Below are 23,091 nucleotides of genomic sequence, written 5' to 3'. Positions count from 1 at the left end.
CAACTCAAAACAAATATTATCCCAACAATATTTGGCGAAAGAAACAATATTCAGCGGAAGCATTTCGAGAGTAGAATAATGTCATGTATGAAGACACAACATATTCTGAAACTTTCATAGACATCTTCTTCACTTTTATGCTCAACATCGCTCGCCGTCATCACTGCTCAACCTGCACATTTTTAAAAGAAATGCAGGGCTGAGTACTTGGTGTACTCAGTGGACACGTGCCGAAAATATATTTATAAAAACAGATTTTGTCAAGCCACTCTTTGAGTGAACTCGGAGTTTTAGGAAAAGTCCGAGAACACTAAACATTTTTTTACCTTTTTCAAAAGCGATCTTTCGATCTATTTTCGTGGAACATATGCCGTATCTGACAACCCGATTTCACTATCTCTTGTTCATTCATCAATCCACTCATCATTCCTTTCATCATTCATCATTCCTTAACATTCAAGTGCCGGGGAAGTGGTTACCTCCCACGGTCTCCCATCAATCCATTCCATTCATCGTTGCAGTCAGATAGGCATAGTTCCAAAACAAAATATGGCTTGACATAACCTTTTCAACTTTATTTTCCTCAAAACATTTTTTTGAGACATAAATCATTTTTCTCAGTCAAGATCGAGCATCATCTCATATCACATAAACAAGTCGAGCAAATCACAAATCACTCGATAAATCAACACATATATCACAACATAACATGCGCAACAACACTTTCACTTTGATCACATATAACATGATGCTCAAACCGATATATGAAAGTTCTTGGAAACACTTTAATTCGAAAGCCCACGTAAAAACTTCTCGTAAAAACTATACGGTAACTAGAAAGCCCACGTGAAATACTTTTCGTAAAAACTATAACTTTAACAGAAAGCCCACGAAAAACTTAGTTAGAAAGCCCTACCTCGTTCGTTTAAAGCCTTCACGCCGTGCTCCTCACGGTCAAAGGTAAGGCTGCACTTCCCTCGATCAAAACGCAGGGCGGCCACCGCTGCGGGTCTGCCGTCGTCGCGGATCCGCCTCAGCCACCGTTGCCGAGGATCTCCCCCAGCCGCCGACGCCGTTCCCGACAGGTAGGTGGTCGGAAATTCGTTTCTCCATCCCCTCTCTTCTCTCTCTCGGATTTCTCTCGATTGTTAAGTAAAGAAATGAAAAGGATGGAGGTTGTATATATAGAAAAAAAATTTCATGAAAGACAAAATTTCACGTCTTTTCGTTTTGATGCGACGAGTAATTAATGCGGTCGTCGTTGGAAAACGTGCCTGATGTGACGTGGTTCTTATCCACTTTTCGTCTTGATGTGACGCGGTTCTTATCCAACTTTTCGTCTTGATTTGTTGTCGAAAGTGTATTTGATACGTGGTTTATTCTTTCGTGTAGGTATCATTTTGGGCTCGTAACAATTGGGTTTCAAATTGAGCTACGAAAGAATAATTGTTTGGCCCCAAAAGTGAAATACTTCTCTCGATAAAAGAAACAAGGTCGAAAAATTTTCAAGTGTATAAACGACGGTCCTTTCAAGAACACAATAAAAAGGTAGAAAAAGTCGGGGTGTTACAAGAATGCAATCAAGAAATTAAAAATTTAGTAAAAAAATGGATTCCCGAATGCAGCTCTACCCACTAGATCTTGTCCGCTTGTCATCTTCAACACTTTCATCGTCATGCGCCGACGCCATCTTTTCTATTAGTCCAAATTGCCCCCATCTGTAGGTAAGAACTTCAATTAAAAATCAACTACATACCTATATTACAATTTTGAGAAATATAATGCAAGACAACTTTGCAATTGCACTGTTGAAAATCGCAATCTACAAGAGTTCATTACTATAAAATTTCAGAAAATACTCACCAATTTCAAAATCAAATTCAGCAAGGTGAATACTTCAATGATTTTAATCTTTGACTGATGAAGTTATGGTAAGTTGTAGATCACCAGGGGGTTGGATTCTATTTCCATGGGTTCAACATTCTTCATTCACTAAGAACACAAACAACAAATATTATTAACACAATATAATAATAAAAAAAATGTGTAAAGTAAAGAAATATAAAACGGTATTATTGGTAAAAAGCAAGAATATGCACAAATAATTTTTTTTTCATAACATTCAGTGACGCAATAGGAGAAGGTAGTGAGTAAGTGACATACAAGCAAACAAATGACATATATTTTGAGCCATGGATTTAAATTGTACTATCCAAGAATTCTCCATTTGTAACGGCGTTAATGTTAAATAGTGCAACAAATAAATTAATTGTTAGGAAAGTAAAAATAACTAGTAATTAGATAAAATTAACATTATTAAATCTAAAGTTTTATAACAATAATTCATGACTCACGATTTAAGCACGAAAGATGATCTATAATACTTCCTATGTCCCACTTTAGAAGTCCCGGTCACTTTTCTGCACTCGTTTTATAAAAATGATAATAAATAGTTAAAATGGAGACATACTAAAGTAAGAGAGAAAATAATGTGGAAAAAAATATAAATTAATTGTTAGGAAAATAAAAATAACTAGTAATTAGATAAAATTAACATCATTAAATCTTAAAGTTTTATAACAATGATTCATGATTCACGATTTAAGCATGAATGATGATCTATAATACTTTCTTTATCTCACTTTAGGAGTTCCGGTCACTTTTCTGCACTCGTTTTATAAAAATAATAGTTAAAATGGATCTTCTCCACATTATTTTTTCTCTTACTTTACAATTTTTTCACTTTAACTATTTATTTTCATTTTTATAGAACGAGTGCAGAAAAATGACTGGGACTCTTAAAGTAGGACAGAGTACATGTTTATTAACAATAGAAAAAAGATAGAAAGGAAAATAGAAATAGAAATAGAAATAAATTGAAAGAGTGAGTAAAGAAGAGAGGGGAGAGGGTTTAGGCGAGTTGGTCAAGCGGTAGAGAGGTCATTTGGCCTCAGGTTTAAGTGCTTCGTGGCGCGATCTTTAAATTTAAATTCATTTACCAATTTAAAAAAAGGAGAGAGATAAAAATCATAAATAAATATGTAATAAATAAATAAAGAGAGAAAAGATGATAAAAGAAAAAGAAGAATGTCAATTGGGCCCTTGAAGCTAGAAAGGCAAAATGAGAAAGAAAATATGAAAGATATATTAAATAGATTTAAATTTTGTCAAAATATCAATTTATTTTATCGAAATACCTCAAATATGCATTCTATATTATCCAGATACTTCTATTTAATAGTCCACTCATTCTATTATTACAAGCATAATTGTATGTGTTTTTGAGTTGGTCAATTTATTCTGAACATTTTTTGAGGTCCTTATTGAGCAGCCTCTCAGTGTTGGTGTTAATTAATGGCTTTACTTTTCTTCCCTTTGTTAGCTGCCATTGCATTTTGCAACAATGTTCCCTTTCCTTTCCTTTATTGAGATCTGGAAAATGGCATACAATCTTCAGCCCCTCATCACGATTGTTGAAGGAATCCATGATCCTGATGAAACACGCTGGATTGTTCATGAAAACAATCCACAATTCAAATCCATCCTCGATAAAGCTACTTCTCTTCAGCAACTTCTTGATAAATCTTCACTCTCCAAACTAGACAGCCAAGTCAGAGAAGTAGCACATCGAGCAGAAGACATCAAATGATCTTGTTGTGAAAGTATGCAAAAGTTCGATGATGACAACCATGCGAAAAAGAAAGAACACTAGAGTTTTACGTGGTTCGATCGTAAGATCTACGTCCACGGCCAAAGGCAATATGATTCAGTATATTGAGAAATATGCAGAGATTTACAATCACTCAAGAACTCTCTCCAAGAACTCAACACCTCTAATCTAATTCTAAACCAAGAACTAATCAAGTGATAGTTTGGAGACTCTTTTCTTGAATACCGAAGTAGCTGATTAACTTCTTCCAGATGCAGTTCGTCTGCTTTATATCAGTCCCTTCATCCTCCAACGGCTCTCTTGAGATGTTAGTTAACAAATCAGTTATAACTGTTCCAACGGCCACTTCCCGTTTCTTGGTTTGCATCAACATGCCGAAGTGCTGCATGATGCCGAAGTGCTGTATGATGCCGAAGTGCTGCATGATGCCGAAGTGCTGCATGATGCCGAAGTGCTGCATGATGCCGAAGTGCTGCATGATGCCGAAGTGCTGCATGATGCCGAAGCTCAATGAAATGCTGAGCTCAATAAACCGCCGAGCTCAATAAAACACCGAGCTCACCGAGCTCAATAAAACACCGAGCTCACCGAGCTCAATAGAACACCGAGCTCACCGAGCTCAATAGAACACCGAGCTCACCCTCTAACAAATCTACAGCTGTTGAGAATGACATTGATTTTTAGCTTGCTGCATCCAACGGTGATTGTGAGATTATACTCCAACAAACTCCACCTTAATCTCAGAATCAACAATGAATCATAATCCTCTGACAAAACCTCAAACTCATCACTCCACAAGTCCCACCAGCCCCAAGCAGTATTTAAACTTCATGGCTGGCAACGGCTTTGTCAACATATCAGCCGCATTATGCTCAGTAGATATTTTCACCATCTTGACTTCGCCTCTCTGTATTTCATCCCTTATGAAGTGCATCCGCACATCTATGTGCTTACTTCTTTCGTGAAACACTTGGTGTTTGGCAAGGCATAAGGCGCTGCTGCTGTCACAGTTTATCTCCACTGTATCTTGCTTCTCCCCAAAATCTTCTAGGATTCCCTTCAGCCATATTGCTTCTTTCACAGCCTCTGTCATTGCCATGTACTCAGCTTCCGTAGTAGATAAAGCAACCACATGTTGTAATCCAGATTTCCAGCTTATAGCAGTGCCATTTAGGGTGAACACATATCCAGTTTGAGATCTCCTATTATCTCTATTTGATGCATAATCAGAATCGCAAAACCCCACCAGTGCTCCACCTTGATCCTTACAATCTGCCCTGTACAACAGACCATAATCTGAAGCACCCTTCAAGTATCTGAGCAACCACTTCAATGCTATCCAATGCTCTCTCCCATGGTCTGACATAAATCGGCTAGTAACACTTATAGCCTGAGCCAAATCTGGTCTTGTGCACAGCATTGAATACATTATGCTTCCTATGATGTTTGCATAAGGTATCTTGCTCAGCTCTCTCCTCTCTGAGTCATTCTTTGGTTTCTGATCCATGCTCAACTTAAAGTGAGCAGCCAATGGTGTAGAGACAGGTTTGAAGTCATCAGCCTGAAATTTCTTCAAAACTCTCTGGATGTAATTCCTCTGCAACAACCTGAGCTCTCTCTTTGGCCTATCCCTCAGTATATCCATGCCAAGGATTCTCCTTGCATTTCCAAGATCCTTCATTTCAAACTTGGATTCCAGTTCAGCCTTGATTCTCTCAATCACTCCCAGATCTGCTCCTGCCACAAGCATATCATCAACATACAAAAGTAGGAAAGCAATTGGTACACCATTCCTTTCTCTGATGTAAACACAGCTATCATACTGTGATTTTCTGAAACCAATACTCATCATATGCTCATCAAACTTGAGATACCACTGCCTACTACTTTGCTTCAATCCATACAAACTTCTCTTGAGCAAACACACTTTGTCTTCATTCCCAGCCTCCATGAACCCCTCGGGTTGATGCATATATATTGTTTCTTCAAGTTCACCATGCAAGAAGGCTGTCTTGACATCGAGTTGGTGTAACTCCCAATCATACTTTGCAACAAGAGCAAGCAATATCCTGATGGAACTGTGTTTTACAACCGGAGAGAACACATCATTATAATCAATCCCCTCTTCTTGAGTGAATCCTCTAGCAACAAGCCGTGCCTTAAATCTGACACTCTCAACTTCACCAACTTCAATCTTCATCTTGAAGATCCATTTGCAGCTAATAAGCTTTTGGGTCCCTGGATTCTTCACCAAAATCCAAGTGTGGTTTTTGAGTAGTGACTGGATCTCTTCTCTCATAGCTGCAAGCCATTTCTCCTTTTCCTTACTCGACATAGCTTCAGCATAGGTGGATGGCTCTAAGCACTCCAATACCTCAGCAACACAGAGAGCAAAAAAACTCATCTCATAATCACTGAACCTAGCTGGCTTTCTGATCTCTCTTCTGTTTCTGTCCCTGGCTATAATATGTGATCTCTGATCATCATCAATCTGATCTCGTTGCTGGGGTTGCTGTGGACTTGAAGCTTCATGGGAACTTGAAGCTCCACCTCCATTCTGATCATCTGGATCACTAGGTGGTGGCTGGCCATGCTGAACTTCTTGATCAATAGATACTCTTTCACCCATCTGATCCTCAGTCTTCAAGAATGGCATATGATGCTCATGGAAGACCACATCTCGGCTCACAATTATCTTCTTGTTCCCCTCTTCAGTGCACCACAACCTGTACCCTTTTACTCCATGTTGGTACCCAACCATCACACATTTCTGAGCCCTTGCATCAAGCTTTCCCTGCTTGCAGTGGGCATATGCTCTACAACCGAACACCTTGAACTGGTTGTACTCTCTATCTCCACCATACCATCTGACATCTGGGATTTCATTTCCTATAGCTGATGATGGAGAGCTGTTAATTAGCACCGCAGCAGTACACACTGCCTCCCCCCAGAACATCTTTGGCAAGCCTGATGATAAAAGCATGCATCTGACTCTATCGAGGAGTGTTCGGTTCATTCTTTCAGCAACTCCGTTTTGTTGCGGATTAGCCGGGACTGTCCTATGCCTTTGTATCCCATTTGTTTTGCAGAAAGACTCAAAATCTTCAGATAAGAACTCCAGCCCGTTATCAGTCCTCAAGCACTTGAGAGTGGTGGATTTCTTCAACTTCATCTCTGTGCACCATTCTCTGAATTTTTCAAATGCTTGTGACTTCTGCTTTAGGATGTATATCCAGACCTTTCTGCTATAGTCATCTATTATCGACATGAAATACCTGCCTCCTCCCATAGAAGCAGGCTGAGCTGGACCCCATAAATCACAATGCGCATAGTCAAGAGGTAATTTTGAGGTGTGTTTACCAGCCTTGTATGGTAGCTTCTTGCTCTTCCCCAGAGCACAGTGTTCACATTCCTTGAACCTCTGATCACTTCCAGCCGGAATGACCCCTTTCTTGATCAGTTCTCTCATCCCACTTTCTCCAAGATGGCCGAGCCTCTTGTGCCACAGACCTATATCAGAGTCCTCTGCAAGATTCACTGAAGCAACAACAGTTTCTGCTACTAGATAGTATAAACTGTTTCTTCTCTCAGCAATCAGCAAGATTTTTCCATTAAGTGAGACATTCATGTAGCCTTTCTCAGAAGAAAACCTGAAACCTCTAGATTCAAGCATGCCAAGTGAAATCAAATTCCTCTTAATCTCAGGAATGTACCTGACTTGAGTAAGCAGTTTTGTTGATCCATCATGAGCTCTCAATCTGATATCTCCAATGCCTTTGATGTAGCACATCTGATCATTCCCCAACATTACTGACCCGGTTGCCTCAGAAAGGTTTTCAAACCAAGCTTTGTTGGAACAAATATGGAAGCTGCACCCGGAGTCCATTATCCAAGAACTCTCTATCCCACCACTCACCACATTCATGATCTGGGGTGGATCTGTGTCTTCTGCAAGATCAGCCTGATTTTGGGTAGCCTTCTCTTCGTTTTGCTTCCTTTTCCACGAGTAGCAATCCCTTTTGAGATGCCCAGGTTTCTTGCAGTAATGACAGCTTCGCTTCTCCTCATTTTGCTTCTGATACTTAGGCTTTTGATTCTGATTGAATTTCTTTTTCTTGCCTTTGAAAGCCTTTACATTCAAGGCTTGACTGCCACTTCCTTCATTTGTCTTCGAAGAGTTCTTTTCAAGCTCCTTTGATCGAAGAGCACACTGAACTTCTTCATATGTGATTCCAGATTCTGCATTCCGGCCAAACAGCATTGCATCTTTAAGATGCTGGAATGTTTTGGGAAGAGCATTCAAGAGCAAGATGGCCTTGTCTTCATTCTTCATGGGGCCATCTACATTCTCCAAATCATCCAGATTCTTGCTGAAATCATCAATCTGCTCTGCGAAGGGTCGGTCTTCAAGAATCTTGTATGAAAAGAGGCGCTGCTTCATGTATAGGCGATTAGCAAGCGACTTGGTCATGTACAGCGCTTCGAGCTTCGTCCATACCCCATGCGCTGTGGTTTCCTTCGCAACCTCGCGCAACACCTTGTCCGTGAGATTGAGAATAATAGCGCTATGGGCTTTCTTGGCAATCTCAGCCTTCTTCCTCACGCTCTTCTCATCGAGATCTTCTTTTTCTTTCCCCTTCGGATCAATTGGCTCGATTGCTTCATCGAGCCCTTGCTGGATCAACAGAGCCTTCATCTTGATCTGCCACAGACCAAAGTCATTCTTCCCCGAGAATTTCTCCGCTTCGTACCTCGTCGTCGTCATCGATATCAACTCCGATTGCGCTTCCCACAGACGGCGCCACTTGTTGTGAAAGTATGCAAAAGTTCGATGATGACAACCATGCGAAAAAGAAAGAACACTAGAGTTTTACGTGGTTCGATCGTAAGATCTACGTCCACGGCCAAAGGCAATATGATTCAGTATATTGAGAAATATGCAGAGATTTACAATCACTCAAGAACTCTCTCCAAGAACTCAACACCTCTAATCTAATTCTAAACCAAGAACTAATCAAGTGATAGTTTGGAGACTCTTTTCTTGAATACCGAAGTAGCTGATTAACTTCTTCCAGATGCAGTTCGTCTGCTTTATATCAGTCCCTTCATCCTCCAACGGCTCTCTTGAGATGTTAGTTAACAAATCAGTTATAACTGTTCCAACGGCCACTTCCCGTTTCTTGGTTTGCATCAACATGCCGAAGTGCTGCATGATGCCGAAGTGCTGTATGATGCCGAAGTGCTGCATGATGCCGAAGTGCTGCATGATGCCGAAGTGCTGCATGATGCCGAAGTGCTGCATGATGCCGAAGCTCAATGAAATGCTGAGCTCAATAAACCGCCGAGCTCAATAAAACACCGAGCTCACCGAGCTCAATAAAACACCGAGCTCACCGAGCTCAATAGAACACCGAGCTCACCGAGCTCAGTAGAACACCGAGCTCACCCTCTAACAAATCTACAGCTGTTGAGAATGACATTGATTTTTAGCTTGCTGCATCCAACGGTGATTGTGAGATTATACTCCAACAGATCTCCGGATATGATTCCGCCATATTCACTTTTACCACACCGGATCTGCACCAAGTAATGCTAGATCTTGATTCTCTTATGGAGCAAGCAGAGAAGCTCGTGGAGATGGAGGATGACAAGATGCCTCGTGAACTTGATTCTTCTATGGAACAATTGAAGGTCGCAGAGATGGAGGATAAGAAGATGCTCGTGGGAATTGATGAAGATCTTATGCAGCTCAAGGATCGGCTGACCCGTTTGGAGAAGAAGCTGGAGTACTGTGATTTTGTTCGAGATTAATTCCATAAAAATGAATAGTGAGGTTTTAAATAACGATTTTAATAATTATTAACTTGTAGTCTCATAGTCTGTAATGTATTGTAAATAAGTTATCAAGCTATATCATTGTCAATATCTTTGATTGCAAAAATCATAACAAACCAATAGTTTTGTTGCAAAATTAGAACAAATCAATAGATCAATATTTACATGTAGTAGAATAGGGTTTCTCTTCATCTTTTGATAAACTGATCTTTTAGATCACTATGGTTGTTTTGTTAAATGCATAAGACAAACTTCCTTTGTGCAGATGTTTATTTTGTATAGACATTGTGGTGATATCATTTATTCAATTATCTTCATGGACAGATTTACATGCAAGAGCTTTTTCCTCTCAATAATCAACCAAAAATTCTCAACTCATCTTCAGTCTATAATGCCAAGACAAAATACTCAGTGCCCCTTGTATTCTATTGTAGCTCTGCTGTTGTTTCTTAATTCAATAGTTAAGAATACAATCAGGTTGATAGTATGCTACTAGCTCTAAAAAAATAAGTATCTACTAATTTTCCTGTTACTCCCTCCGTCCAATAAAAATACGTGCACTTTCCATTTTCGTCCGTCCCATAAAAATATGTCCATTCCATTATTGGAAAGTTATATCAATTTAGTAATGTAGGTCTCACTATCCACTAACACTACTTTAATTACTATTCTCCTCCTCTCTCTTACTTTATCATACCATTCTCATCATCTCTCCTACTTTATCAATTTTGTCTTAATTCTAGTGTCATACTCATTGCCCATATTTCTATGGGACGAAGGAAGTATTAGTTAAATTGCTCTTATTTTGTAGCAAGTATAAATTTCAAGCATAATTGTTTTACATTATGCTATTTAATTCTCCTTTTCTTTGGAAATAATTGAAGGACATTTTAAGCAATATAACATGCAATGTAACGCTTGTACTAATATGTGATGATTTCTTTTTAAACTAATAGACTTTTTACATCGAATATGAACAGCTTATATGGATTGTATTGTTTTGACTCATCACATTCTTCTTTTAAGAGCATTGATAACTTTATTATGTATAAATAGTTTTGTGTCAAAAATTATATCCACGTCCCACTCTAAGTGACATATTTTTCTTTTTAGGATGTCCCACTCAAATGAAACATTTCTAAAAACGGAAACATCACTCCCTCTCTACTTTTTTACTCTCTATTACTTTATTCTCTCAATTTAACTCATAAAATAACAGTACATAAGAGCATCCGCAGCGGTGCTCGCTGGCAAGGACGGCGTCCGTGCCGCTGAGCAACTGACGTGGCGGCGCCTGATTGGCCAACGGAAAAAATCCGAATTAAATAAAAAAAATATTTTCCCACTTCCCAATAAATTATATCAGTTTCTCCCCACTTTTAATTTATTTTTCAATTTTTTCCCCCCAAAATTCAAATTTTATCTATAAATACCCCCACTTCTACACCAAAAATTTCACACCACACTACACAATTCTCATCTAAATTCTCTCAACTTCTTTTTTCAATTCTCAATCTTTCACTCTTACTTCCACACCAAAAAAAAAATCTTCCACACTACACATTATTTAGTATTTTAATTATGTAATTTTTAATTTTTAGTATTTTAATAATGTAATTTTTAATTTTTTTGTAATTTGTAATAGTATTCCGGATATTTTTAATGTATTTTAATATTATGGAAATGTTTTTATTTAAGTTAAATAATAGAATGGTGAGAGCCTTGAGCATGTCCTTGCGGAAGAGTATGGATGTGGGTGCTGTGCTCTTGCCTAAGAGCAGGGAATAAAAAAGTAATAAAAGTAGATCCGGGCCCATGTCCGTGCTCTTACTAAAGAACACGAATTGGGATGCTCTAAAATTCAGTGTCGAAAAAGAAATGCACCAATTACCTGTTGAACATTTCTGTTTGTTATTTGGTTAATCAATTAGGATTGTTCCCAATTAAGTTATGACACAGCAGGTAACTTGGTGGTGCTTAATATATTATTGTATTGTCATGTCCTAGATACATCTAAATTTTATTATGGTATTTCACTAAATTCCAAAGATACAACTGCGTCTTTGGAATTTATATTACCCTCTTATTACAAGTTCAAATGAAAGAGTTGTTAGAGAGTTTTGGGTATGTTAGCCCACAATTTTTTGTTTGAATGGCATTGATCAAATCTAACTGTTTGATTTAGTAAACAGATTATATTGAACATTGTGGATTTGATCCTGTCAAAGATAGAGATGCCGGAAATTCCAAAGGATATAGTTTCTGCTTCTACCAGATATCCAGCTGTTTCTAAAGCTTTTGAAGTGGAATTCTGTTATGGACTCATTTTATGGAAATTGCCAGCTGTGGGTGGTTGTTCTCGTTATACATTGTTATTTATTTTTATTATATAAATTAATTAATAATTAAAAAATAAACATTTCACATTGAAATGTGCTAAAGAGAGTACTCCTTCCGTCTGCTATCAGGAATCTCATTTGAGTTCGGCACGGATTTTAAAAAATACAAAAGAAAGTGGGTGAAAGAAAATATAGGATCCATTTTATATTAAAATGCGTTGAGAATGAGTTAGTGAAAAGTGGAATCAATTTACCATTTATAATTAAAGTGAATCGAATCTCTTAATGCGGATAGACTAAAATGGTCAATCGAGATTTCTAATAGCGGAGAAAGTGAGCAGTCAAAGTCTGAAACAGATACTCCTATGAGTGTGGAAAATCTTATCTTCCAATTTCTATTTTCACATATAATGAAACCTAAGAGCATCCGCAATGGGGCGGACGATAGGCCGTCTGATGCCTCGGGCGCCATCGTCCGCCACTATGGGTGTGCAGACGATGCCCGATGCATCGTCCGCAGACGATACGCGGACGATAGGGCATCGTCCGCCCATTGTGGGCGACACGAACGATGGCGCGGACGATGCAACACGTTTTTGTTTTTTTTTTTAATTTTTTAAATTCAAAAATTATTTTTATATAAATACCTCCTACCACACATTCACATTTTTAACATTTCCATTCACATTTCCACTCTCAAATTACACTATAAAATGGATTCCGGTGAATACCCAAGTCCGAATAGTCCGATGTTTGGGGGTGGTGCACGTTGGCCGGGTACAGACCCTGACGAATATCGGTCTTTCGACTCCAACACGCAGTATGATCCCGAATTCAGTACGGATTCGTACGGTCTGTCCGACATAGAGCCGTCTCCAACCCGCCCCGCCGCACCCGCCAGAAAGAAGCGGAACCGGCACCGGGCGTACAAGTTGCCATCTCCGAAAACGAATGAAGAGTACGCCCCCGGGAGGACGAACTACCAACCGGATGAAACCCTCGTCTTGGCGAGGTATTGGGTGGATATTTCGGAGGACCCGGTATTTGCGAACAACCAAAAACAGGTTGCGTACTGGGAGCGCATCGCCGAGCGCTACAATGAGGCGAAGCCGCCGAGCGTGTACAAGCGCCATAGGGAGCAGCTCCGCAAGCACTGGGATCAGGTGAAGAAGCAAGTCAACTTGTTCTCGGCGGAGTACGAGAAGTGCTTGAGGGAGTAGGGAAGCGGCGAGAGTTTGAGCGATGTGCGCGATAGAGCGCTGTTGTCGTACAAGTCATTGTACGGCGACTTCAAGCATTTCAACACATGGTTGCTCTTGAAGGATAAACAGAAGTTCCAAGGCGGGATTCTGTCATCGGCTGAGCCAAAGAGGACGAGGACCACCGAAGCCGATGCTTACACGAGTAGCGAAAGTGGCGCATATCCGGTGGACCTCAACCGGACAATGTATGAGGAGGAAGAGAGTTCCGGCACACCGGTGTCCTCCCGGCGTCCCGTTGGCGTCAAGGCTGCGAAGAACAAGGGGAAGGTGAAGGCGACATCCTCCTCACAAGCCGCGGCCGCCCCCATCGCCGATCCCGACCCCGACGTCACTTTCCTATGCGGAGTTGGCAGCGGCCGCCAACCGGAGGACGTTGTTGGACACGCACAACGCCCTCATGCAGTGTCAGGACCCGACCAAAGCCGAATACCTCCAGGGGATGATCGATGAGTTGCGCCGCAAGTTGAGACTTTTGTAGAGTAGTCAACTTTTTTTTCATTTCTAACTCGTGTAACTTTTTTTTAATCAATGTAGGATTTGTCATTTTTAATTAATCGTGGTGTTTTTTAATTATTTTGCATTGACATATTTGAAAACATTTAAATTAATTAACAAAACAATAGTAAACCCTATAGGGCGGCCTTTAGGGTGGCTTATAGGGCGCCCCACTGCACGTGGAAGGATAAGAGGATAAAATGATGATGTGGCGGTGCATATGGCACCTCATTGCTAATGCCCTAATAAGAGCATCTCCAATAGCAATAGCTCAGCCATAGCCCAGCCACAAACTCCTCCTGCCACATCATCAGCACTAAAACTCCTCCTGTCACATCATCCGGACAAGCAATAGCTCAGCCATAGCCCAGCCATAATAAACAAAATTATAAAAATAACAATCACACAAAATACGGAATTTAACTTACGACACAGATCGAGAAAATGCAATAATTTCATTTAAATTAAAAAAAGTACATTAAAAAAATTACAAAATTACAAAAATTAAGATAGAGAGAAAACTCGTTAAAACAAGTGGTGCAAATGAAAATGCCGTGCAGATCGCGTATATATAATATTTCAAAAAAAAAAAAATAAATAAAAATCCCGCTCGCCGATCGCTCGCCGATTGGAGCCTGCAATGGCGGCCAGGAGATCGGCGAGCGCATCGCAAAGAGCTGTGGAATCGGCGTGCGCTCGCCAGTTGGAATGGTTCGGCGAGCGGACCGGCGAGCGCCAAGAATCGGCTAGCCGGTGCGCTCGCCGTTATTAGAGATGCTCTAAAAGAAATAGGGTAAAACAGTAACTATGACGTGGCGTCGTGATCAAAGGAAGAAAGTGTGGTTACAACCAACATAGCTGACTAGAAATCACGTCACATCTCCCGTGATTTGGATAAGCTTGACTGCTACAAAACGACACATGATATATCATTAAACGCAACCTCATTTCATAACGTGCAATTTGTCATACATTAATACTCTGAAAAGTGAAAACCAAATTCTTAAATAATTCCAAACACCACCATGAAAATTTACACAAAATTTTTCTCCCTATCCCTATGTTTTGAGTCATTTTCTTTATTTTGAAAATATCAAACATAATTTACTTATTTCTGTTTTTATTAAATAATATTTTTTAATTTTATTCTCTCATATTTATTACTTCTTTTTCTTTTTTTTCATATTTTATTATCTCATAATTTATTCTTCATCTCAATACAAAAAAAATATTTCAACTAATAAAAAGAATATGAGACCTTTAACATTAGAATCTCTACCATTTAACCAACTCACATACCCATAAATAAATCTCAATTATTTCTCCAATATTTTCTCCAAAGGCTTCGTTTATCCTTTTCTTTTTCCTACCACTTTCTTCTTTCCTCATTTCAAAGATATGCACAATAATTTATCTTAAAAATATATAATTTGTTTGGATAAGATGGCCACCAACTTCTGTCCTTGCCCAAATCCATCACCACCTTTATAAATATCACCCCATCTCCCATCTCAAATCAATCATTATCCATTTCTACGCTTATCCCGTCCAATTTCAAGATTTGATTTTTAGAAGAAAAAAAAGATAGTGAAAATGTTGGGTGTATTCAAGAATGGTGTAGTGAACCCCCCACAGGAGCTGTACAGTCCAGCTTCAAGTTTAGCCATGGCTGCCAAGAGCCCACAGGAGACTCTCAAGGATTTCTTGGCTGCAAATCCCACCAATGGCTTCTCCCTTGAGTTTGCAGACAAGGGTTTCTTGGCCTATGCCTCACCTCAACGCCAGCTTCTCTCTCAACAAAGGTCAAATCTTCATTGAATCTTTTTTATTGATTGCTCTGTTTCAGTGATCATTATTGGATCAAATCCAGATGATAGCATTTTGTTTTTATACGCCATTATGTAGATCATCATTTAATTTAGGGTAAACTGCTTCTAAAATCGTGGACTTTCATAATAGTTTGGTATTTCCCGTAAACTTTAAAAGTTGCGTAAAAAATCATGAACTTTGCCGGGTTGTGCAAATTTTCCAAGCGACCCGACCCGGTAGTTTTTCGGCATAAACTTATCTTATGTGGCACCGGAAGCGTGACTAGAGAGTCGGAACACAAAACTAAGTCGTTTTGTGTTTTGCGAATAAAAAAATTAAAAACAATAATAATTTTCGCTGCATCCCTTAAATTAAATAAATTTCTCTTAATTATGTCTAAAATTTGCAAACGTAAAACGACGGGGAGAGAGAACCCATCTCAGGCGGATGCCAATTCAGCTCAGGGGAGAAAATCATCGCTTGGAGATCATCACCATCCTCCCTGATGAGCGTCGGCTGTTTCGTGAGCCACCGTGGGTGGAATTCGAAGCTGGAGAGCGTGGCGGCGGGGTGCCGGTGGTGGCGATAGCGCAGGCGATGGATCAGGTGACGAATGCGAAGCTAGTGGAGGATTCGTGGAGGTGTGGAGTGAGGGCTGTGAAGTGGGAGATTGTGGAGGCAGATGAGATTGTGCGGTGCTTAGAGATGGTGATGGACGGTGGAGATGAGAGTAGGGAGATGAGGAAAACGCTAAGAAATGGAGGGATTTGGCGAGGGAGGCTGTTGACGACGGTGGAAGCTCTCAAGTTAATCTTAAGATGTTCGCTGAGCGGAAGAAATTTGATATTTAATTTATGATGTATGGTTAGGTTAGGGTTTGGGTTTTTTTTTATGGTATGTGATGTTTTAAAAAATTTTAAATTTAAATCCATGTAATTGTACATATCAGCATCCACAACATCACTCACGTCAGACACTTACACACGTCAGCACTCTACTTAGCCGGAAAACCCGACTCGGGAAATCGGCACACGGGAGCAAAGTTCATGATTTTTGACGCAACTTTTAAAGTTTACGGGAAATACCAAACTATTGTGAAAGTTCACGATTTTAGAAGCAGTTTACCCATTTAATTTAATTGCCATTTTAAGAAATTGGGAATTAGTATGCAAAATAGAAGCTAGAACATACAAATAGAATTTGGATTGATGGTACTCCCTTCATCGCCGTTAGGACTCTTATTTGAGTTCGGCACGAATTTTAAGAAATAGTCCATCCATCCCCTAAAAATAAAAACATTTGAAATGCGAACGATTTTAATTCAAAATTGGTAAAGTAAGAGAGATAGAAAGAAAAGTGTGTTAGTGGAAAATGAGAATTTCCTTAAATAGAAAGTTTCTATTTTTTAGGAGATGAACCAAAAAGGAAAGAATTTCTAATTTTAGGGGATGGAGGGAGTATAAAAGAAAATGGGTGATAAATAATAGTGGGATGTGGGATCCATTTTTATATATTAGTTTTATAGAATGCGAGTGGAATGAATTACTTGAAAGTGAGGTCTACTGACCATTTAATGCAAACCGGGATTCCTAATGGCTAATGGAGGGAGGACTAGCTTTGGAGGTAGATTTAGTGTTTTTTAGGTGAGGGGCTTATAACCAAAAGAAGATACTGCATTGGTGTACTTCCCCATTTGTTGTTTTGGATAACATGTTAATCCAAGATTTGGACTTTTTTTTCCAGGCTGTTTTGCAGTTTGAATGATGTCTACTGCATTTTCCTTGGAAGTTTGAACAACTTGTGCACACTCAACAAGCAATATGGGCTGTCAAAGGTCAGCAATGAGGACATGCTTGTTATTGAGGCCTACTGCACCCTCAGGGACCGAAGCCCCATCCCGGCCCACCGCGTTCTCAAGGATCTCGAGGGCGATTTCGGGTTCGTAATCTATGACCACAAGGCTGGAGTTGTGTTTGCTGCCAATGTGAGTATAACTCATCAGAATTGAAAACATTCTCTTGTTTTGGGAGGTTGAATATGTTCTCAAATTGTTTGTTTTTTTTGCAGAGTGGTGGTGATAAATCAGTGAATCTGTATTGGGGCATAGCTGCAGATGGATCTGTGATGATCTCAGACAATGTGGGACATGTGAAAGCAAGCTGTGGGAAGTCATTTGGTCCATTTCCAGCAGGGTGTATGTATCATAGTGAGAAGGGGCTGATGAGCTTTGAGCACCCAATGAAGAAGATGAAAGCAATGCCTAGAGTTGATAGTGAGGGAGCTTTGTGTGGTGCTTATTTTGCAGTTGATGCATATTCTAAGGCTAACACCAGCATGCCTAGAGTTGATAGTGCTGCTAACTGGGGCTGAGCAAAGTCCTAAAACACCAATCTTTAGTTTGTAAATGTGATCTGAGGGTTGGACTTTGTAATGGAAGTTGTTTAATTAGTATGCCACTTTCTCTTTTCCATATCATTTTTCATTGAAAATAGTATTCTGGTGGTGACAGCCTCATTATATGCCTTTAAGGTAATGGTTGGAAAATGTTTATCTGGAATTATGATTTTTCCACTGGGGGATGAGATCTCTGTAAATCGTGCCCTATTTCTTCCATTTATACTCGGGCTCAAAATTGCATAAAAATAGGATCTTGAAACTGAAAGCGCCTGCGTTGACACGACAGGATAGAGTAGTGGCTCGGTCGGGTGGAAGCTATTGGAGTGAATCTTCGAATTGACCAGACTGACTAGAATTGTGGTGCACTTCTACCTTGCGAAGTAAGGTTCTGATATTAAACGAACACGATAAATTCCATTATTATAATTATAAAATGAGAAAATTATCATTTGGTATGCATTTATGAGTTCACTTGTATTCATTCAATGCTAACCAAACTTTTGCATATAAATTCATATCAAACCTATGCGATTTGCTTTCTAGCTTAGAAAATCTTTTCATATATTCACATGTGAATTTTGGAAATCATACCATGAGATTCTTGAGAATCAGAAATCTTCAATATATCCCGGCAAATGTGTCTCACAAACGTGTTCCTGTACACATGCTTATTTAAGCTCAAGCATGAACAAATTCACGAGACTCTCAAGTTGAGCATGGTCAAGTTCGAGCCTGCCTCGAAAAACATATCTAGCTCAGCCCATCACTAACCAGTCAGAATTTCGCACAAGTTTGTTTCGGTACTCTTTGAGCCAAGCTCCAAAAATTTCACAAATAACTTGGTTTGGATAAAGACTTATTTACGAGACCATCGACAGGCAACAGCTACCAAATCAAGAAAGAAAACAAGGCAAAATAAGTAGCAAAAAGATTACAACAACAAAATATGTTTATGCAATTACACTACACAAACAAGAATTATCTGACTACGGTTTAAGCTCAACACACTAGTGCTTGGTCCAGCCATACTTTCTTGCTTCGTCGATTCAGAAAAAAGAAAACCATAAAATATTTATAAAATGCAAATTTATATAAAATAGAAATTTGGCGGCGCCAAACAGCATCCACTGAAAAACTCAGCAGAATCAGCTACTTGGCTGGTCATCGGCTGGAGCAGCAGGCTCTTCAAGTGCCTGAGCGGCGGCAGCACCATCAGTAGCGGACTCTTCCACGGATACTTTAGCTGAAGTTTTTTCGCTCGTTTCTTTAACATCTTTCTTGCTCTTCCCATCCTTGCTGTCTTTCGCATCCTTGGCTGGAGCAGGTGGAGGCGGGGGTGGAAGCATGTGTGGCGGGGGATTGTGTTTCAGCTTGATCAATATCCCTCGCATCCTTGAAAGATCAGTTGGTTTGCCTGGCTTGGGGCCTTGGACGACCGTGATGGATGGTTTCTTGTCTTGATCCTTCTTCTTTCCTCTCTTCTCAATGTGGGCCACTTCGTTAGGGACGAGCTCTGCTATGGATTTCCAATAGTGTTTGTCGGCTTCTTTGTGGAATTTCTCTTGACTGGCTATGGATATCTGTTTTCAAATTTATACATCAGGGTAAAGATGGACGGCTATTGTGTTTTATGAGTAATTTATAAATAAAAGCGATTATCTCCGAAACTCAAATCTATGAAAACCCAAACCTTCTCTTTCTCTCTGTTCGTGTTCTTGTTAGTCTCCACATTAAGCTTGGTCTTCTCATAGAAAGCTTTTATAAATTCTTCACCTTCTATAATAATTTGGTTCCGCATCTCCTTTTCCTTCTTTTCCTTCTCTTCCAGACGAATCGTGTTTAGCCTGCAAGCATATATCATAACAGACACCAGAAAATTTTCTTATCGGCAGATCCAATATCCATAGGTCATTTAACTTGGATATTTCAAAACAAAAATGTGATACAGTGTGTTAAGGTGCTCACAGCTCAGTTCCATTTCCATTTTACTTTTCATGTTGTCAACTACACGTCTACACCCACAAAAGGTATCCTTATTTTCTGAAAGTTTCAGAAATAGCCCTATGGATTCGTGGACGTAGACTACACATTCTTGTTTGGCAAGCATTTCATCATTAATAGACCCAAGAAAACCTTACAACTAATATCCAATTAATTCAGAAACAGGCAACACTGTTTCTATTTATGTCAAAGCGATTAATCTTTATTTCCTAAGCAGACTTGGTCACATCAGGTAACATCTGTGATTATCATATTTTCACATGATAAGAAGATGTTATACCCATAATATTTCTTTTAGTGGATAATGAACCCATCTAAACCCTTTTTCTGCTCTCTATTTTCAGTAAGTCAAACCATGCAATTATAGGAGCTTATAAGATCACAAATGAGACTATGGGTATGGAAGCAACTAGGAAAATGTTACGAAAGACTAGCATTCCTATCAAACTAAATAAATACTACAGAGGTATCAATTCCTGGAAAACCAAACAACTTAACATGATCGATACAAGAAATGATGCAACTTGATGAGAAATTTAGTTTACTCTAGTGTAATTTAGTAGTAGTATCTAGTATTCTGTTGACAGTTGACACTGACTAAGTGGATTCTGATCGGAACATGATCGATACAAGAAATGATGCAACTTGATGAGAAATTTAGTTTACTCGAGTGTAATTTAGTAGTAGTATCTAGTATTGTGTTGACAGTTGACACTGACTAAGTGGATTCTGATCGGAAAACACTGTTCAATCAAAGTTATTAGCCACGCCTCCGATCAGCACTAAGAAACCAGGGGTAGCTCCAAAAACTTCATTTAATAGCACTATGGTCTAATAAATAATAACCTCCAGTCAAAAATGAATATAATCCTCATATATTTTCACTTCGATCAATTACCATAGATGTCTAGCTTTACTAAGCTTGTATCAATCAACTACTTTGTTCACATTAAACATTGAAGTCAAGTTGAAAAGCAAGTAATATTGGATTAATGTGATCTTCTGATTTCTCTGAAAACTAATTGTCAGTTAATCATATCTAGATCGAGATCTTACACAACTTGCCGAAATACACCAGATCCTTCCTTTTGACTTCAAGCAATAGATCTAACAGCGAGCAGGTTGGAGAGAACTATAATAAGTCTTAGAGAACCGAAACATATATGTGCTGAAATATAGGGATGATTTGTATACACTATTTAAGTTCTATTATAGATTACGTTTTTCCTAATTAGTCACCGCTCGAGCTACAATCCAGCAAGAGATCTACACCAAATTAGTCAAAATGAAAATCCACGCGCCTAAATTAATTTCAACGAAGCCCTAACCAAGCAGATCCGAAGATGCGTAGGAGCAGAAATCAAAAGGGGAACAACTCAATCAGTAAATCAGGGAAGCTCACCTCCGCCACTCGCGAAGAGCGAATCCTTCCTCCTGCATCTCATTAGGAGGCGGAAGGATCGGTCCGTCCGACGTGAATAAGCCCTCGGAGTCCTGGCCGAGGTCGTAGGGCGAGCTGCCGTTGCCGTTGGAGATCGGAACCGAGGCGTCCTGGTCGAAGGAGTCAGCATTTGATTGGAATCCGAATGGATCGGAGGAGTTTGGCTGATCTACTGGAACTTCCTCGGATTCCGGCGTGTAGGCGGAGCCGGAGTACGGCGGCGCGTCGGCAGAGGAGAAGGCGGAGTAGGAATCGGCGTAGCTGGTGTGTCCATCGTAGTCAAATGGAGGAGCTGCAGCGTCGTCGAAGGATGCCATCTCTCTCTCTCTCTCTAAACAGAAGCTGAAATTTCTCTCTGCGATTTTCTTCGCAATTTTTTAGGCGTCAAAATGAAACGTGTGAGGCTGAAATGACGTGTCTATGTTTTTGTTGTTAGATCAAATGAAATTTACTGTTTTTTAAATATAGACCTCTTTAACATTGCTTTATGATCAAGTTTATTTTCATTTATTTATATTCCAATACAATATATTTATATTCCATGATCTCTTATCCTAGGTTGATTTTATAAAATGTTATTTTGTATTTTAAGAGAATAGAGAATAAATTAGAATTATACTCTTTTTTTAGAAATAAATTAATAATACTAATCAATATGCAAGCTATATAAAATAATTATTAGTACATTTAATTTTCGGTGGTAAACAAATCAACAAAAAAATTATTCAGTGGCAGTAATGTAATATGAAAGGTGGTTGAAATTTTGGTAACTCAAAGTAGTGTTATTAGTGAAAATAAGACCGCTGTACAAGTTTAATTAACCTACTTTGTAGGGAGAAAACAAGAAGATGTTTTATGTGAAAAAGAATAATTGTTAAGGAAATAATTAGCCTTAGACAATGGTCAAAGGAAATTACTGTTAACCACTAATGATATTCTTCTACACCTAGATAACAAGTTTAATTTGAAGACCAATATATAATATTAGCTAAATTATTAACTACTCCTACAAACTAGATAGTCTCATATAGGGGTGCATTATAATGATAACACCAATTTGTGTGATAACCTTATAACTAAATCCCCACCACACATTTTTAAAATATGTGGTCTAGATTTAATCTAACAAAATTATCATTTTATCAAATAAAACTACCATATTTCGGATATATTAAGGGCAAATTGTCATTTCGTTATAAAATTGGGCGGGTAAGAAGAAAACGTGAATTAAACGTTGCATTCAATTTCTCTCACACTCAAACCCTCCGAATCACATTTCAAACCCTTGCTTCTTCAGTTTCAAAGGAAAAATCATCCAAATTTTGGAATATGTCGAAGGAAAAAGTTCTAGAGAAAGAAGTTCAAAATGAAGATCCGAGGAAGTTCCAGTAGATCAGCCAAACTCTAGAACTTCTTTCTCTAGAACTTTTTCCTTTTCTTTTCGAGCTGCTTTATTAGCCATTTCATTTTCGCTTTCATTCTGTTTCTCTTTCTCGTTTTCCACCTCATCATCCTTTTCCTGATTAAAATTTTGATTCTCATCAGGAGTGTAGTCATATTCCGGTATCAGAGTGAAGGTAGGGAACTCATTCCTATTTTTCAGTATACATGTCCTCTCAGCAGCTTTAGTTAGCTCAATCATGATATCGATTCATTCAGGATCATCAATTTCATCATTGCTCATAGCATGTGTCATTGTTTTCTGACTTTCTATAACATGCTGCACACCTTCCTCTCTCAATCCCAGCATTTCTTGTTGTATCACAGATTATCTTAAAGCTATTAAGGTTCCTAAGTTTATCCAGCGCTGCTTCAAGGACATCAACCATCTTCAACATTGAG

The 23,091-nt window shown here is 39.0% G+C and overlaps 2 protein-coding genes across 2 annotated transcripts; one reads left to right on the top strand and one right to left on the bottom strand.

Annotated features, from left to right (window-relative positions):
* Positions 1–15,076: 15,076 nt before the first annotated feature.
* On the top strand, positions 15,077–17,880 carry LOC121786104 (stem-specific protein TSJT1-like). The gene is made up of 3 exons (XM_042184639.1): positions 15,077–15,403; positions 17,154–17,394; positions 17,478–17,880. The coding sequence occupies exons 1-3, from the start codon at positions 15,195–15,197 to the stop codon at positions 17,778–17,780; spliced, it is 753 nt and encodes a 250-aa protein (XP_042040573.1). The 5' UTR covers positions 15,077–15,194; the 3' UTR covers positions 17,781–17,880.
* Positions 17,881–18,723: 843 nt separating this feature from the next.
* On the bottom strand, positions 18,724–21,659 carry LOC121787931 (clathrin light chain 1-like). The gene is made up of 3 exons (XM_042186776.1): positions 21,211–21,659; positions 19,498–19,651; positions 18,724–19,387 (listed from the first exon to the last, which is right to left on the bottom strand). Exons 1-3 carry the CDS (start codon positions 21,564–21,566, stop codon positions 18,953–18,955), a joined length of 945 nt encoding a protein of 314 aa, XP_042042710.1. The 5' UTR covers positions 21,567–21,659; the 3' UTR covers positions 18,724–18,952.
* Positions 21,660–23,091: the final 1,432 nt, after the last annotated feature.

This window comes from Salvia splendens, chromosome 22, assembly GCF_004379255.2.
Source record: "Salvia splendens isolate huo1 chromosome 22, SspV2, whole genome shotgun sequence".
Taxonomy (NCBI): Eukaryota; Viridiplantae; Streptophyta; class Magnoliopsida; order Lamiales; family Lamiaceae; genus Salvia; species Salvia splendens.
Note: the sequence above shows the minus strand (reverse complement) of the source record. Positions and strands in the feature narration are given on the sequence as shown.